The sequence below is a fragment of the Vombatus ursinus genome, unplaced genomic scaffold (assembly GCF_900497805.2).
Source record: "Vombatus ursinus unplaced genomic scaffold, bare-nosed wombat genome assembly UNPS02010219.1, whole genome shotgun sequence".
Lineage (NCBI taxonomy): Eukaryota > Metazoa > Chordata > Mammalia > Diprotodontia > Vombatidae > Vombatus > Vombatus ursinus.
This window is the reverse complement of record NW_020949997.1, coordinates 7,227,669-7,247,093: the sequence shown is the minus strand read 5'-3', so window position 1 is coordinate 7,247,093 and position 19,425 is coordinate 7,227,669. Positions and strand designations below refer to the sequence as shown.

The following is a 19,425-nucleotide window of genomic DNA, read 5'->3' as shown; positions in this document are numbered from 1 at the left end:
TCCTGTCATGAGTTTGAATGATTTTTTCCAGTATGTTTACTTTTTCTGTCATTAAACTGACCAACTTTTGTCATTATACAGATACCTACTAAGTATTATCAGAGTTGGCTATATTTATCAGCAGAGCAGGTGGCTACCGTTTGAGCTTCAATTCAGAGGCACCAGGAAAACCTTTCTTATTCTGCTCAAACACATGCACCCTTGTCTTTTATTCAGTGGTGCCTGAAATCTCTGTAAAGGGGGAGGTAAATGGCTTCATTCCAAAAGGGGAGATAAAGCTTAAAAGGTGAATGATCCTAGAAGAGATTAAACCTTGCTTTAAAGTCATATAAAACTAAACATAGCTGATATTCTAACTTTTCCTGAGAGTAAACTTTGGTAGAAGAAAACAGTATGTGGGTGCTTGAAGGTGGGAAGAAACATTATAGAAGAGAAAAAGGGGGAGGCCCGGGATACCAAAGATAATTTCTACCTATTTCCAATTTTGCCCAGGGCTATCTCTGAGTGGAAAATTAGATACTCAGGGCAAATGGGGAAACATATGAATGCAGATAATTCAGTGAAATTCAGTAAATACTGGAATAGCTACTACATTTAAGTCACTGTCACTAGGAAGAGGGAGCAGAATACACCGATGAAGACTACATGGTGCCTTTCCTTAAAGAGCTTAATTTTTAGTAATAATAATGATATTAACAATATTTTTATAACACTTTAGATTTGTGTCTCCCCACAACCTCCCTGTAAAATAGGTAAAAAAAAAATACAGCTCCTTAAGGGCAGGAACTGTCTTTCTGTTTTGACTTCGAATCCCAAGAGGCTAGTTTGGCCAACAATAGGTCCCAGCCCAAGCCTTACATGGTCATGGTCTGGATTCTGATGGCTCAGAGTAAGCATAAATAGCAATTGTTTCTGTTTTGGCCAGAAATCCTGAGGGTCTTCCCCTCAGATTAATATAATTTAATTTTTTTAACCAGGTGAAAAAGGCCATTCTTTCCCTCATTTTTACTTAGCCTTAATCACTGAATGGGCATTGCCTCAGACAAACTGAGACCTGGAAAAGACCTTAGCTCAAAAAGACCAAGGCCTCCCACTGCATCCCAGGCCATCTCCAGTTGTTCTGATCTATATCTTGCCACTGGACCCAGATGGCTTGGGAGGAGAGAGTAAGGCTGGTGACTTTGCACAGCCCTACCTCACTTATATCATTTACAAGTCATGACATCATCTTCCTGATGTCATGGTCCTCTTTGAGAACAAAGGACAAACAATAACAACAACAATACCTTGAACATAACATGTATGTAATAAATACATATTTAATAGAATTGATTTATCCTCATTTTTTTTTTTTAGGCAATTGGGGTTAAGTGACTTGCCCAGAGTCACACAGCTAGTAAGTGTCAAGTGTTTGATCTGAGGTCAGATTTGAACTCAGGTCCGCCTGACTTCAAGATCAGTGCTCTATCCACTGTGCCACCTAGCTGCCCCTTCCCATTTTTCAAATGAGGAAAATGAGTCTCAGAGAGTTTAAATGACTTGCCTATGGTCACATAGCTAATAAGTGTCTGAGGTGAGATCTGAACAAAAGTTTCTTGACTTCAGGTCTAACACTATGCTGGAAAATGTCATGTTCACAAATGATAATAATGCAAAGGTAGAGAGTATCAAGGTGCATGAGTCATATACGCAAAGTGCTGTATGAGTTCTGAGGAAAGAAAAATTCCAATATAGAATAGGTGGCAATGTATGTTGAAACTTGCTACCTCTCTGTGGGCATCTTCCTGTTAGCTCCTTGTGCATGACTTCCTGGCCAGATTCAAACTTCAGATGCTCTGCCCACCCCCAACAATAACCATACTGAAAAATGACTTTTAGCCAGAGGACATATGGCATGACATAAAAATAAAAACAAGGATAGGTGAAATTTCTTGGCTTATAACTAATGATAATAATAATAATAATAATAGCTAACATTTATATAACGCTTACTATGTGCCAAGCACTGTGCTAAGTGCCTTACAATTATTATCTCATTTGATCCTCACAACAACCCTGGGAGGCAGGTGCTATTATTATCTCCATTTTACAAGGTGAAGAAACTGAGGCAAACAGACTTGTCCAGGGTCACACTAGTAGGTGTCTGAAGCTAGATTTAAACAAACATCTTCCTGACTCCAGGCCTGGCACTTTATCTATATACCCCCTACAGAAATACTGAAATATTAAAATCCTAATATATGAAATACGCTTAAAATATAAAGCAACAAGAGATCAGCCAATGAGGACCCAGTCCTAGGAGCATGTGCAAACATGGGTGCTTGGGGAGTCTTCTTCAAGAATGTTCAAAGGAAGGACCCTGCTCCCCTATGTAGCATCCTTGGCTCAGAGATCTCTCAGCCAATTAAAAGTCATGTCTCCCTCATTGGCCTCAGGAAAACCTCTCCAGGCTTGAGAAGTCAGTTTAATAAACAATACTCTGTTAGAATATATAAAAGGAAGAATGGGTCTTAAAAACACTAACCAAGGCAGGGATAGACTAGAACCAAAATATTTACAACTTCAATATTGTTGTTAGTATGTCAAATCTATTTTGGAAAACTATTTTAGCCAGTAAGCAGACTATTCCTTCAACCCCACCCCCAAGTATCTGTGTATGTTGAAAGAATATATATACAACTTCTCCTACCCATTCCCTCCAATTTAGATGAGCCTGGTGATAATGAGGGGAAAAAAAGGGCCCAGTGATTCAAGAGGAGGGGCAAACAGAAGAAAAGACAAAGAGTAAGGAAATTTACTGCCTCATCCTGCTCTGGGAGAAAAGAAGAATGAGCTGGTTTGGAAGGCAGTGGGTTCCTTCTTACCAGAGGGCTGGAAGCAAAGGGTGGATGACCATTTGCTGTCTGATTTAGATGCAATTCTTTGGAGAGGTATGGGTGGGAGTAAATGGCTTCTGAAGTCCCTTCCAACTCTGTGATTGCATGATTCTGTGATTAAAGGACTCTCCAGGAACTTAACAACCTCATCTTAGAAACTATCTGACTGTGCTATAAAGCATGAAGGTAGAAAGAGGAAAACACTCCTGCCATAGCCATCCCTCCCACTTTAAAAACCAAGAAACCCATGGGATCTGGCAACACTTGTACAGGGTCAGAACCTCCACCCCAGCAGGAACATACATACCTGGGAATTTGCATGCTTCTTTGCACTCAGTGAAGAATTTCTATTTTGAAGTAGCTAGGTCAGTCAGTTAACTAGCATTTATTAAAGTGCCTATTATGTGCCAGGCACTGGGCTAAGTGCTAGGGCTACAAAGAAGGGTAAAAGACAGCTCCTGTTCTCAAAGATCTCACAGCCTACCGGGAGAGACAACATGCAAACTAGGTGGTTCAAGTGGATAGATCATGGAGTCAGGAAGACCCAGTTCAGAGACACTTATTAGGTAGCTGTGCGACCCCAGGGCAAATCACTTAACCTCTGTCTGTTTCAATCTCCTAATCTGTAAGATGGGGATCATACTAGCACCTACCTTCCAGAGTTAAAATGAGATCGTATTTATAAAATACTTTACAAACATTAAAGCACTATATAAATCCTTGCTATTATTATTATTGTTAATATTATTGTCATTACTTTCTATCTGTTAAAACTTAAAGTTGTATTATTGGGAACTGTGAAATTACAAGTACAGAATTAGCCTCAGTTTACTTGGAGTGGAAGGGAGAAAGTTTACCATGCATAAATTGCCCCAGGTTTTCTCTGTGCCTTGCTACAAAGAAAGTGAGGAAATCCCCCAAACCAAAACTATACCTGAGCCCTCTGTGTGATGACAAGGTACCACAGGGACTACACCAGGAATGGAGACTAGTATATGGGTTAGTCCTTGTCAAGCTCCCCAAATAAATAAGCCATTTCTAGACAGAAATCTGACAATCCTGGTGTACAGACGACAGATTAAAAGGAAGAATATTTGGGACTCAGTTTGGAAACAGATTTGGCCCAGAGGATAGAATTAATTTAGCCATGAAAGAAAAGCTGGAATTAATTTAGTTCAAATTTTACATTAAATCCAGGGTACACCTCAGTAGTTGCACCGGTAAAGACTGACTATCCACAGCATTTTACTCAAACATATGTATAAGGAGAGCTAACCTCATTTCCCTCAGGGCTGAGCTGGAACTGTTCTGTCTGATTCACTTGAAACAGCTGTTAAATCAGACCAATTTAGACAAACCAGCTGCTCTGCTGCTACTCAAGCTACAGCCACCTTACCAAGGCTGGTGTATCCATTTACTTCTCCTCCCTTTCCCCTCTATTCCCTATTGCTTAACAATTCTATGGATTGGTTGGTTACCTCAGACCACTAGGGAATATGGTCACTTTCTCTCCCCCAGCCCTCCTTCTTCCCCTTTATTATCTCTCTCCACTGGCTATGGCTCCTCCAAATTATGACACAGATCCTTTTACCAAAGATCTCTGAACTTACTAGATACCAATAATACTCAAAAGTGGTTCTGGATATTCATTCATTCATACATTCAAGTATTAATTCAGCTAGGACTGGTGTTCTCAGATTCTGAGACATTCTTAACTCCAGCTGATAATGCAGTCATCTCTGAAACCAGTGATAGGTGCCTATGAGGGCTATATTCTCTATGGTGCCATGAGGCACTCTTCCTATAGAGTTTTCTCAAGATGGGGGCAGAAGCCGAGATAGAACTTGAGTCATCAGCAGATGTTTAACTAGTACAGGACAAATGGGACTTTGCCTCAATACCAAGGGGGTATATTTCATTTCCTGGGAAACACAATTCCTCTACATAACAACAACCATTCCTTCGATTGCCTTATGTTCTCCTCTTGGCATATAGCACAACCATTCTCAGGGCCCCATCATTATGGTACCTGCTCCTGGGCTGCCTTCCCCCCTATCCCCAAGAAGAGCAAGGGCTTTGAGTATTTGGGAAAGTAGCCATATTCTCTCCTGGGGTGACTGCATCTGTGGTCAGATGTCCTATGTGTCACTGCTACCTCCCACCAACTGTTTTTTTCAGAAGGTTAAAAAAAAGTCCTAGTTCTAGCTCCAGCTGTCAGAGGCCTCTTCCCCAGTCCTAGATGCTAAAGACAGATACAATGGATGACATGCCTATAAAAAGACAAGCACAGAGGAAGAAAATAATAAGCAAGACTTGGAGAACCTGGAGGTGAAGGCTCATACCTTAGACTTATTTTGTATTTCTCTTGCCCACAGCAAGTTCTTAATAAGTGTTTGCTGATTAACTGATTAACTATCAAAGCCAAAGAGGATGCTCAATGAAAAAGGAATTGGATTGGTTTGTCTATTTCTTCAATTAGAAAAAGAAGAAAGTGGAATGGTGATAATGAAGATGACGGTAATTTCTAGAATTTACATGGAGCTTTAAGGACTGCAAAGCTCTTTACACATTATCTTATCATATTTTGTGTCTGCTCACTACAAGATAGTCGGATAGTTTCAGACCATCCTGAAAAAAAGGACCATTTTTTTTTCTCACACACTGGGAAGCTGAAACATTGGTTCACATATAGACATCAATAGTTGCAACCTGTGTTTTTATCCTAGCTTGAAATTTTCATTTCCTCCTACCCTGAGGAGTCAGAAAGTTCTATCCTGGAGGAGAAAGCCTCCTGTAACCATTCCCATTATATCTTTTCCAGACCCCTTGCCATATATTCGAATTTTCCTACATCTCTCTTATAATCATATACATAAAATATATTTAATTAGTGCCCACATCATAGCTTTTGGATCCCACATACAATACATCAATGGTTAGGGTTCTGAGGTATGAGGGGAAAAAAAGCAATCCAGAAATAATAGACAAATTCTGAAAACTTGACAGTCATTGATATTGTAGAAATCAAGAGAGACCATTTAATGCAAAGGAAAGAGTGTTAAATTGGAAGTCAAGGCTCCTGGGTTTTAGTTCCAGATTTGCCCTGGGTGAACTGGGGCAAATCATTTAATTAAATTCAATGAATATTTTTAAAAGCGTCTACTATGCTAGTAAAGCGCTAGGCAATGTGCCTGGTGCTGGGTGTAAAAAAATAATTACTTAAAAATCCTGCTTTTGAGGAGGTTACAGTCTAATGAGGGAAAATATATGTTCAAATACACAAAATACAAGAGAAAAGTATGATAACTTAAAGGATAGGCCTAGGGAAAGCATTATGAGAAATCTGAGAAGCATAAGAAAATTTTAACTTGGAATGGACAAAGGCGGGGGGACGGATAAAAGCTTCATGGAGAAGGTAGAACTGAAATTGAACTTGGAAGGAGGATATTTGAATAGATGATGCTGGTGACAATTTCCAGTGGTGAAAGGTATGAGCAAGGGCTCAGAGATGAAGGATAGAGAAATAGGAAAATGGGAGTACTATAAAGTGGATTCAGAACTGTTTGAATGATCATACCCAAATAGTAGTCAACAATGACTACCATTAAAATACTTGCTAAGAACTACCAGATCAGGATGCTGAACCAGGTTACATAATTATAGAATTGTAGCTTTGGAAGAGACTTGAAAGGCCAACTTGTACAATTCATATGTAATAAGAATCCTCACTTTAAAAAAATCCAAGTGGTCATCCAGCCTCTGCTTGAAGACTTCCAGTAAGAGAAAAATCAAGTACCTCTTAACACAGCTAATTCTACTCTTAGTAGCTCTAATAGTTACATAGGTTTAAAACAATTTTTTATTCTTTTAATCTAAATCTCCTTCTATGTAGTTTCTACCAACTGCTCCTACTTCTATCTTTTAGATTCAAGCAGAACTGTTTAATCTTTCTTCCATCTGATACGCCAATGCCACCTGAAGACAGCTATCACATTGCCCTCTAAATGTTTTCTCCTCCAGGATAAAAATCCCTAGTTCCTTTAATCCTCACATGGCATGAGCTCAAGGTCTTTCATCTCCTTGGTGACTTCACTGTATGTTCTTGCTTTGTAAAATCACACAGACACACAAACACACAGCAGAAAGTATTTACTCGATATGGGAAAAATTTCAGAATCTGTTGTCTATTTGCAGTCAGATAACTCAGGTAAAGGTTGAAATTAAGACCAGATTGGGAAAAGGATAAAGATGAGAAAAAGATACTGTGTGCAATTACAATTGCTCTAATCTGACCTATTTGAACAAATTGTTTGAATCTGAAAAATAGATAAAAGCAAAGACACTGACATCATTAGCAAAATTTAGCTGATATACAAGAATTGTTACAATGAGGGGTTCAAAAAAGGAGAATGATAGAATTATAAGCAATATTATTTCACAAAACAGAAAAAGGCAATGAATGAATGAAACATTTATTAATAAAGTAATGGAGAGGAAAACAAGCATGCAGAAACCTTGGTGTGAAATTCAACTAAACCAGACTATCCTACGAAAATGTATAGATAAAAATGGAAGAACAACAAAAGATAGGAAATGGAACACATCTGTCAACATTTCTATGTGATATAATCTTATTGGTGACAGTGTAACTAAATTTGGAGACTGATACCTGATGTTATATGTATACGTATCTGTATCTCATATCCTCAAAAGGAAGTACAATAGGACTCAAGAAAACAAATCACCCCCCCAACCCCTTCCCCTTATATTTTCCTGTAGGGTATGATAGATTTCTATACCCCATTGCCCATATATCTTATTTCCCAGTTACATGTGAAAACAATTTTTAACATTTGTTTTCAAAACTTTGGGTTCCAAATTTTCTCCCTTCCTCCTTCCCCACCCACCCTCATTGAGAAGGCAAGCAACTCAATACAGGTTATACATGTGTAGTCATGCAAAACACTTCCATAGTAGTCATGTTGTGAAAAACTATATTTCCCATCATCCTATCCCGCCCCCCATTTATTCTATTCTTTCTTTTGACCCTGTCCCTCCTCAGAAGTATTTGCTTCTGATTATTCCCTCCCCCAGTCTGCCCTCCTTTCTATCATCCCCCCCTATCTTTTCTCCTTTCCCCCTGTTTTCCTGTAGGGTAAGATAGATTTCCATACCCGATTGAGTGTGTATATTATTTCCTCCTTAAGCCAAATCCAATGAGAATAAGATTCACTCATTCCCTCTCACCTTCCCCCACTTCCCTTCCACTGTAAAAGCTCTTGTCTGTTTTACGTGAGATAATTTACCCCATTCTAACTCTCCCTTTCTCCTTCTCCCAGTATAATCCTCTCTCATCCTTTAATTTTATTTTTTACATATCACCCCTTCATCTTCAGCTCACCCTATGCCCACTATCTATCCATTCATCTATCTATCTATCTATCTAATTTTTCCCCTCCAACTACCTAATACTGACAAAGGTCTCATGAGTTACAAATATCATCTTTCCATGTAGGAATGTAAACAGTTCAACTTTAATAAGTTCCTTATGGTTTCTCTTTCCTGTTTACCTTTTCATGCTTCTCTTGAGTCTTGTATTTGAAAGTCAAATTTTCTATTCAGCTTTGATCTTTTCATCAAGAATGCTTAAAAGTCTTCTATTTCACCGAATGTCCATTTTTCCCCTGAAGGATTATACTAAGTTTTGCTGGGTAGGATTCTTGGTTGTAATCTTATCTCCTTTGACCTCCAGAATATTATATTCTAAGCCCTCTGGTCCCTTAATGTAGAAGCTGCTAAATCTTGTGTTATACTGATTGTGTTTCCACAATACTTGAATTGTTTCTTTCTGACTGCTTGCAATATTTTCTCTTTGACCTGAGAACTCTGGAATTTGGCTACAATATTCCTAGGAGTTTTCCTTCCTTTCAGGAGGTGATTGGTGGATTCTTTCAATTTCTATTTTACCCTCTGGTTCTAGAATATCAAGACAGTTTTCCTTGATAATTTCTTGAAAGATGATATCTAGGCTCTTTTTTTGATCATGGCTTTCAGATAGTCCAATAATTTTTAAATTATCTCTCCTGGATCTATTTTCCATGTCAGTTGTTTTTCCAATTAGATATTTCACATTATTTTCTATTTTTTCATTCTTTTGGTTTTGTTTTACAATATCTTGATTTCTCATAAAGTCACTAGCTTCCAATTGCTCCATTCTAATTTTAAGGAAGTATTTTCTTCAGTGAGCTTTTGGACTCCCTTTTCCATCTGGCTAATTCTGCTTTTTAAGGCATTCTTCTCCTCATTGACTTTTTGGGCTTCTTTTGCCATTTGGGTTAGGGTATTTTAAGGGCTCATTTTCTTCTGGTTTTTTTTGGGGGGATCTCCTTTAGCAAGTTGTTGACTTGTTTTTCATGATTTTCTTGCATCACTCTCATTTCTCTTCCCAGTTTTTCCTCTACTTCTCTTACTTGCTTCTCAAAATCCCTTTTGAGCTCTTCCATGTCCTGGGACTGATTTATATTTTTCTTGGAGGCTTTGGATGTAGAAGCTTTGACTTTGTTGTCTTCTTCTGGTCGTATGTCTTGATTTTCTTTGTTACCAAAGAAAGATTCTATGGTCTGACTTTTTTGCACTGTGTGCTCATGATCCCAGCCAATTACTTGAGTTTTAAACTCTTTGTTTAGGTAGGGATCTGCTTCCAGTGTGGAGAATGTACTGTCCCAAGATTTGAGGGTTTTGTGCAGCTGTTTTCAGAGATACTTCTAGGGACCTGTAAATTTTCAATTCTTCCAAGGGGGTACAATCAAGGGTGAGGTGTTTCCTCCTTTCCTGGCCTGGGCCAGTGTGGTCTATGAGTGACCACAAGCATTGTTTTCTGCCTTAGAACTGTGAAGATTCCCTCTCCACTACCACTACAAGCTCCACCATGCCAGCACTCCTCCTCTCCCCAGGACCGCCACCCAGAACTGTGACCCAGATTCAAGTATGGGCAAAGCAAGAGAATTCTGCCTCAGTATCAGCAAAGAGATCCCTGCAATCCCCCCCTGATAAGCCACTCAATTCTCCCTCCTTCTGTGGGCTGAGAGCTCTGGAAACTGAGCTCCTCTCTACTATGGTCTGACAAACTTTTCCTATTGACCTTCTAAATTGTTTTTGATTGTGAATTGAGAAGTATGGAAACCACCACAGCTCCCCTTGATTCAATCCCCTGAGGATCGCTCCAGGTTCACTGAGGCCTGGTCTTTGTGGGCGCACCCATGCTGAACTGTGTTTCTCTCCCAACCTGGCGGGATAGACCTTTCCAATCAACCATCCAGATTGTCTTGGGCTGGAAATTTGTTTCGCTCTGTCTTTTTGTGGGTTCTGCTGCTCTAGAATTTGTTTGGAGCCATTTTTTACAAGTATTTGGAGGGGTTTGGGGGAGAGCTCAAGCAAGTACTGTTTTTACTCTGCCATCTTAGCTCTGCCCTCATATGCTTATTTAATCATCTTTATAAATTCTTTATGAGATGGTCTATGCATATCAAGGGTATACACAGGCAGACTTTCACAGACAACAGAAAACAGACAGCAGCAAACAATTTCATTGACACAAAAATGACAGAGGAGTAGTATATCCAAGATCCTGCTATGTTTATCTATTGATTTTTTTAAACTGTCTCACTTGTGACAAAAAGTCTTAAAGTCACTGTTTCAACATTGTGTCTCCTATGCCTATGTTAATATCATATAAGATTCCTTGATAGATACAACCACATAAATAACTTTGTTCAGTGACCCTCTGTTTACCAAAATCAAGAAACATAGAACAGGGAGATTCATTGTTGATTAAAGTATTAGCATAGTCATGGAGGATGTCCTATGCAAAGTCCAAATAGAAAAACCTTACATATGGTAAGATTCTTTGGATGACATGGTTTATGGATGACAATGAGTGCCAAACTACTCAAAACACATAATTTTAACAATCTATATAGGAAAAATCAAATGGATAATGAATTCTATTACCCAGATCATGGCATATAGGCAGCAAATTTTGGAAAGGGCACTGTAGGTGGACAGTGATAAAGGCCTAGTGCTGAAGTAAAGGATTAAAATGGGCAGGATTACATCTGAATAAGGAATTTTTGCGGTGCTTTCAACAATCCCAAACTCTTTCTTTAACTTCAGAATTTTTTTCATGATACTATGTATATGTGATTCATAAAGCAGTATAATCTCAGGACAATCAAAATCACAGTTTGATCCAAACATAAATAGAAAGGCACATATTACCTGGAATAATGTAGTGAATGCTTAATATCCTCCCTCCCTCCCTCCCTTCCTTTCATTCTTTCCTCTTGCCTATATACCTATGGCAGGTATAAGTAATCTACAGCACATGACAAATAACATATATATGAAATGGTGCAAAAGACTTCATCAAGAACAGGCATGTCCAGAGAAGAAAGTAGGCCAGTCATATACTGTAACAAGAATGAAAAATAAAGAATGGATAGCATAAGCACCCCACTGGCACCTACAAAATTTTAAAAGGCCTAATCCTCCATAGCTTCAGGTAAATTCTTGTAGATTCCTCATTCATGTGGCTATCACCCTAGTTTAGGCTCTTTGACTTGGATTATCCTAAGAGTCTCTGAATTACTCTCCTTGAATCCACTTTCTCCTCTCTAATCTGTTCTCCATACAGCTACCAAAGTGATAAGCACTAGTTTGACTGTGATACTTTTCTACTCATTAGGTCATTCCCTAGTGCCTTGATAATAAAATACATACTCCTTTGTTTGGCATATAAAGACCTCTGCAAACTGGCTCCAACCCATCTTTCCATACTTATTTTCCATTGTGCCCTCTCATGCACTCTACACTCCTCTAATACCTATGTGTTTAATTTGTACATACATTTACTCATTTGTCTGCATGATAGATGTCATCCTTGTAGAATATGAGCTCCTAGAGTATAGGGATTACATTTAGTTGTATCTTTGTATATCTACTACCTAGCCCAGCACCTAGAAATAGGCACTTAATATATACTTGTGGGATTGAATTGGATTGAAAGATGCAGATTAGATTTGCCCAAGATGGGAGGCCATGGATGGGTTGTCTTCTGCAGTGGTAGAGAGAGTACTAACACTGACGAACTCACTGAGCCAGCAACATCAACTATCCTTAGCACTTAGCACATCGCCTTATAATATACTCACAACAGGCACTTAATAAATGTTTGCTGGGTTAATTGGACTGGACTGGTAGCTCCAAAAGTGGGTAATAGTAAGCTGTGCTATAACTGAGCTCCATTTTATTTGGGGGGGAGTGGGCAGAAGACTGGTGATTGTGGGAGCCTAAACTCTACTTACCTGGTTCTCAAGTTGTCACTCACAGATTCTGTCCAGTTCCGAAGAAGGCCAAAAAGTGGTTTTTCCTCATACTGTTTGGAATACTGAGCAAGGAGTTCCCGTACCACCACCTGAGCATAGAATTCACATTTCAGAGTCAGTCAGTTCTCAAATAATTAGAAATGCTAGAGTTGCTTTAGGTATTGTGCTTTGTTGCAGCATATTTATCCTTTTGAAAGTGCCTGAACATCTTTCTGGGTTACATGAGCAACAAGATGACAGACAAGACATTTTCTCCAATTCCCATGACCTTACAAATCCTCTACAAAACAAAAATTGTACGCCAAAGATAAGCAACTTTAGCTGTTTCCATGGTCTAGGAAACCCAGAATAAAAAAAAAAGGTTAATAAAAACCCTAAGAACTGAAGCTCAGTTCTGATGACCCTGAGCTTACTCAATCTCCCTCCCCTACTTCCCATGCTACCAGCAGTGAGGCTGCATCAGCAGACACAAGTACATGACATAGGCTCACATCAGCACCCACCCCTATCCCCTGGCTCCCCCTCATTCCTTCCAGTGTCATGGAGATCCCAACTTCAGGCTGTGGAAGTTTTCTCAACCCAGGAGAGCTAGCTCGGCCATAGCCCTTTAGGAGCAAAAACCTGTCAGGACTGTAACCCAGAAGTACCAGTGCTGCAAAGCTTTGAATTGGCAATACTGGAGAAAATAGGCTTTGAACTGCTGGTGCTAGGGCAGAGAACTGAAGAACAGAGAGAGAACAAGTCACCAGGAAGGACACCATGGGTGAGGTGGGAAGATGTGTACAACTCCATCAAGCTTGAGGGAAAGAGCACAGCATCCAGTGGGGGCCAGTTCTAACAAGTCAAAAGTCAGGTGGGGCAGAGACCTAGGCTGATGAACCATGAATTGCCTAGTATGGTAGGAAACTAATTAGAGGAGAGGGAACTGGGAAGTGAGAGGTAAGGAAAATAGGGGGAGAAAGATTGAAAATACCAAAGATTTCAGGAAGAAGAAAACCCAAAGACCTTGAACACCAATAAATCAACAGGAAAAACAGTAACAGCAGAAAGAAATATGGCCTCCAGATCAAGTAAATGAGTTCAGGCATCTATGAATAAATACTGCAAAACAAACGAAAATGATCTAACACTTGATGAGATAGAGGACCCCGTGGAATTGGAGGAGAACATGGAAGCACCACATGCTGTTCCCAAGTGGTTTAAAAGAGAAATAAGACCTTTGAGTGCAGAATTTATGTCCCCCTCAGCAAAAATAATGAATGGAATAGAAAAATTTGAATTTGCAATGACAAGCCTCATCAAAGAAACAAAAGAGAGAAAAATAGATCGGGAATGCAAATACACAGAAGTGAAGGACAACCTAGAAAAGAAGCAAAAAAAGAAAAGAAAAGAAAATATACTTGCTATACAAGCAAAATAGACAGAACTCAAAAACAGGATGTGCAGAGACAACCTAAGGATCATAGGTTTCCCAGAAGAATGTGACAAGATAAAAACCTGAACACCATAATAAAAGAAATGATAGAAGAAAATTGCCTAGAACTTCTAAACATAGAAAATGAAATTCCAATGGAAAGAATTAACAGATCACCTCCCGTAAAAATCCAAGGCTGCAAACTCTAAGATGTACAGTGGTCAAATTTAATAATTAAATTCAGAAGCAACATGTTCTGTAAGCTGTCAGGAGAAAAACCTTCAAATACAAAGGAAAGGACATTCAAATAACACAAGACTATTCTGTACCCACTAGAAAAAGAGGAGGGAATGGAATAACATGTTCCCAAGAGTGATGGAGCTCAGGATACAGCCCAGGGTGATCAATTCTGCAAATCTGAACTTAACTGTACAAGGCAAAAGATGGACATTAATAATAAAGGAGCATTTGACCTGAAAAGATCATTTGCTTCTCAAATACCTCAAACAATAGAAATGCAGGAGGAATGAATAAATATAGCAGGCAAGGACAGTAACAGCAACAGAATGGCAAGAGGCCAATAAAGATTTCTTTCTAAATGCACACAAGGCAGAAATCTGGTAGAGGTAACATTGAAGAAATGAACAAGGGGTATTATGGACAGAACCTGGTAACATCCTGTTCACACATTAATGCTTCCTTGGTGGGACCACATTACAATATGAGAGGGTACATAGAATGAGGGGGGAAGAGAAGTACAAGTGATGCACTGGGATCAAATTAAGGGCTAGCAATGAGTGGAAGGTGACCTCTGTGGCCTCAGAAAGAGAAGAGCCTATAGGGAGTGAGGAGGAAAGGAGAAATATTGAAAAGGGAGGGAAAGGGAAGAGACCTTACTTTGGATGTGGGAGGGAGTTCCACTGATGAATGCTTCCAGGGGTGAAAAGAGATAGTTGGTGAAGACTGATAAGGACCTTACACTGGATGAGGCCTGAGGGATTTGGTGCTTGAAAAATCTACTTGTCCTAGGAGGAAGAGAATTGGAACCCAAACACTTAGAGGTGACTGGCATCTGGAGAACTGGGAGAACATGGACCTAGGAAGGAGATTTCCAGGCAAATGTAGGAAAAAAAAAAGTCTACAAGACAGAGTATAGATCAGTACTTGGCTGAATAATCAGGGACATAGTGAGGAAGGGGCCCAGCCATGGGGCTGGGTCCTCTCTGACATTTACAATTGACACTGTTCTGGAAGCAAGGTACAATGGAAGATGGGAATCCATGAGGCAAGTCCTACAGGGCAGTGGCAGAAAGCACCTAGACTAAAGAGCCTAGAATGAATACCTTAGAAGCTTTGATTGTGCACAGAATACACAAAAGAGACCAGATAATTTTAGGGGTCATGAATTAGAGAATGAGGTCTGGAGTAAACAGAGAGGATGGATAATGAAGAGAGTGAGAGAAATTCTTTTTTGGAAAGGGGCACAAAAATGAAATTTCAAAAGTAAGGAACAGGACTAGCTGAAGGAGAGAAGAGGAAAAAGCAATCTATACTTGACTAAATCTACTGAATCTACTGAAAGGGGAAAAAAAGAGGGAGAAAATATATAATCAGATAAAAGCAGTAGATAAAAAAAACTAATAAACAAAACCCTAAAGGAAAAGGGATATCAAATGAGAAGAGGGCTCAGGGATGAGCCAGAGAGTCAGTAGGAATAGAGCCAGCTTAAAAAAAATTAAAGTAACTAAAGGAACATAATACTGTGTTTGTAGCAGAAGTGGGAACTTGAAACTGAAAAGCTTCTGCATTAATGCATCTAGGATCAGAAGAGTCAAATGGGGAAAAAGAAATCTTTGTATCAAATTTCTCTGAAAAGGATTTGGTACCCAAGATATATAAGTAACACACACAATACACACATACATACATATATAGGTATCTATATATCTATATGTATATGTAGATATAGGTATCTACATATAGATAGACATAGTCATTGCTCAATAGAAAAATGGTCAAAAGATATGAATAGTTCTGAAAAAAACTGCAAAGTATTCACAAATACTTGAAAAAATGCCCCACATCACTAATAATAAGAGAAATACAAATCAAAACAACTCTGAGGTTTCATTTTGCACCCTGCAAATTGGCAAATATGACAAAAATGGCAATAGTCAATGATGGAGGTGTTATGGAAGATGGGCACACTAATATGTTGATGGTAGAGTTGTGAAATGGTACTAAAATGTCCATATTCTTTAAATCAGAGACTCCAGCATTGGGCTTATACCTCAAAGAAGCCATATGACAATAAGTCTCCATGTAATCCAAAATATTTATAGCAACACTTTTTTTGTGATAGCTAAGAACTGGGAAAAAGTAGATGTCCATCAATTGGAGAATAGCTAAACAAACTGTGGTACACAAATGTAATGGAACGTTACTGTGCTACAAGAAATGATGTGTGTGATAAATATATATAAGCATGGAAAGATCTAAATGAACTAATGCAGAATGAAGTAAGCAGAGTCAAGAAAACAATATACACCAAAACTATGACAATATAAAAGGAAAGAACAACATACCAAAAAAATCAAAAGTAAATGTAACAAAATTGTAAATATCAAATAGAACATGAATGAAGAGATATGAAAAGACACCCCCAACCTACTCCTTCGTGGCAATGGGAGGTTCACATGTTACATCCTGCACATGTTTTCAGACTTTTTCTATGTATAGATCAGTCATATTGACTTTTTTTTTCCTCTCCAAAAATACTATTTGTCATATGGAATGTAGCTCTGTGAAAGGGAAGGGGAGAGATACATGGGATACTATGGTGATATATGTTTAAAAAACATAAAATATCAACAAAAACATTTTTTTAAAAAAATTATATTAGTCACTGTCTCTGAGCCTCTGTCTGAGCCATCTATAAAATAGGACAGACTGAGCTTGTCCAGGTGATCTGTAAAGTCCCTTCCTCTATAAAAATTACTTAATTTAATTCGCCTCTTAAAACAACAGTACATGTGAAACACTTTGCATCTCATTTGTTCTAAATGTCAACTATGGGTTAAAGAACTGTGTGCTTTTTTCTCCTCTTTTCTGAAAAGAGTGAATTTTTTCCACTGTGGGGGACAAAACATTGAGGTTATTTTTCTAACCAATATTGTTTAAAAATTAGTTTTTATATGTCATTTTATATAGTCCCTAAAATCATTGAATTCTACTTTTTAAAAAAGATAAGCAGTTAAACAAAGTGATCACAACTGATTGATAGGGTATGCAACACTTCACACACATGGTCTCTGACCTTCCTCTTGAGAAGAGGGAAGTATATTCATCATTTCTTTTCTAAGAATAAGAGTTTTCATCACAATTAATCAGGGCCTGGAAGCCAATATTTTTTATACAGCAAACACCTGGTTGATGAAGAACCTAACTTCTGAATTAAAAAGACTATCATAATCATCATTATTACTTTAACCAGAAATGGTCCACACTAAGGGAACCACAGTTTTATTGAAAAAGGAGTGCTGAATGAAAAATCACAGAACTTAATAATGATTTAAGGTTTCCTACAGAAGGTACAGCAGTACATTTTAACTAACATCTGATCCTATTAGGGTTTCCTGCTGGACAGATAAAACCTCTGTGATAGACATGGTCACCGTGACCTACCTAGTCTTTTTTTTTTTTTTTTTACTCCTTCCTGCAAGAGGGAGTAAAGGGGGGGGGGGGAGAGGAGGGGGAGAACAAGTGGGAAAGGGAAAGAGAGAGGGAAGGAAAGAAAGGGGGAGAGGGAGGGAAGGAGGAAAGGAGGGAGGAAAGAAGGAAGGAAGGAAGGACAGAAGGCAGGCAGGCTAGCTCATTTCTGTGAAAACATTCACTGCTCCTCTTAAAACACCTCATTTTTAACAACTCATTAAAATTGACTTAGACTTTTAATGTAATTTCCAAGTGCTTAAAAACGGGTGTTTTATTAAGGCCTATTAGCAGTTTCTCTCTGTTTGCCCTGTCTTGCCATCTACATGCCCACTGAACCCTAAAGACCACTGGGCCTTTCCATCTATCTGGCAGCCTAACTCTCCTACGTGTGCTATCTCCCCAGTCAGAATGTGAGTTCTTTAAGAACTTTTGCTTCTTTTTTTTTTATTTGTATTCCTAGCATTTCTGCATATTATGTGCTTGGCACACAGTAAGTGCTTAATGAATGCCTTTTCATTCCATTCTTGTGTCCCTTGATAGGTGTAGAGCTGAAGGACAGGCTGTCTCCTTTCCCGCATTTCTCATTTCCCAGTCCTTGTTCAGTCTGGGTCTCCCAATTAGTCAGTCTGTGAATAACCATTCATTAAGTGCCTACTATGTGTTAAGTTGGTGAGGGGTCATTTGGCTGGCCGGCATGCCTTCTGGTGATTATAGCAAACTGTTATTCTACTTTCTTCTTTTTTTTTGTTATTCTAAATATTATAACTACTATTACTGATTCTTAATCTACTTTGGCCCACCATTTGTTTGCCTTCTTCAACATCCTTAGAATCTCCCAGTTTCTTCCTCTTCCCCTTGCCAATGACCGTTTCTGTTCTTGCTTAATAACTTAGTTGGAAGGAAAATTTTATGCTTTAAAATATAGTAACCCAACAGCCAAGTTCAAAAATTACAGAGGGAAATTTTAGCTTGAGATTAAGAAAAAGTATGTCATAACCATCAGAGTTGTACAAGAGGAAAACGGGCAGATCCATAAGGTAGTGAGCTCCCCATAAGAAGAAGTTTTCAAATGGAAGTTGATGACCCTTGTAGAGAATGTTTTACAGTGGTTCTTGGTCAGGTATGTGTATGATTCAACATCCTCTGAGAGGAGTTCCAAGTGTGAGATTCTATGACACTCCAAGCTGCTGGTACCTTCCCACCATGAAATGATTCTGTAATTATACTGCACATATCTGTGAACATACTGTTTTTTCCCCAAAATAAAACAAAAAGTCCTTCAAGGCAGGACCTGTATCATTTTTTTGTCTTTATTACCACAACACCTAAACCCAATAGGCCTTTAATAAATGCTTGTAGAATGAATGAATGATTCAGTGGTTCAAAAGCAAAGTAGCTCCCCGTCTGGCTAATTTATTAATTGAGTATAAGTTAGCAAACTAACTCAGTTTGTGGATTACAAATTTAGTCTTCTTGTCTGCTTGATTGTCCCTCCTTTTTATATCACCACCCCCACAGTATAATCCTGTGTGATCTGCATTAATCCACAGAGTATTCATATTGACCAGAAGACAGATCCATGGAAGTATTCATGTCTTTGGGTCATTTCAAAGCTCTTCAGATAGGAGACTATAGGACTGTGAGGAGGTTTAGGAATTATCTCTGGACTTCATTTCTACATTTACTCATCATTCAATATTCATTTACTGCCTGTGATATTCTAGGGGGTATGAGGAATTCAAGGAGGAATAAGAAAGTCTCCTAGGACTCTGAAAGAGAAGGAACACTGCAGACTATTTTGCTTTACACAATAGATACATTCCTTATAATTGCATGTTGATTATTAAATCTTTGTAAATAAGAGTATTTTAAGTGTAACAGAGAAATCATCATTTAAAGGAGTAAGAGCAGGGTCAAAGTGTTTGTGTACCCTAGACAAAGTATGACAATTGCGGGTCCAATCCTCACCCCTATTCGGGGGTTTACTGGAGTCAAGTCAAACCACAGTTTATCATTAAATTTTCAGGGTGATCAGCAAATC

General features: G+C 38.6%; 1 protein-coding gene across 1 annotated transcript in view; it reads right to left on the bottom strand.

The window, feature by feature from the left end:
- ACOXL (acyl-CoA oxidase like) overlaps window positions 1-19,425 on the bottom strand; it is a 521,856-nt gene that overhangs the window by 155,412 nt on the left and 347,019 nt on the right. Inside the window, exon 14 of the mRNA XM_027853786.1 lies at window positions 12,239-12,348. Coding sequence (XP_027709587.1) covers window positions 12,239-12,348 — 110 coding nt within the window. The remainder of the gene's footprint in view (window positions 1-12,238; window positions 12,349-19,425) is intronic.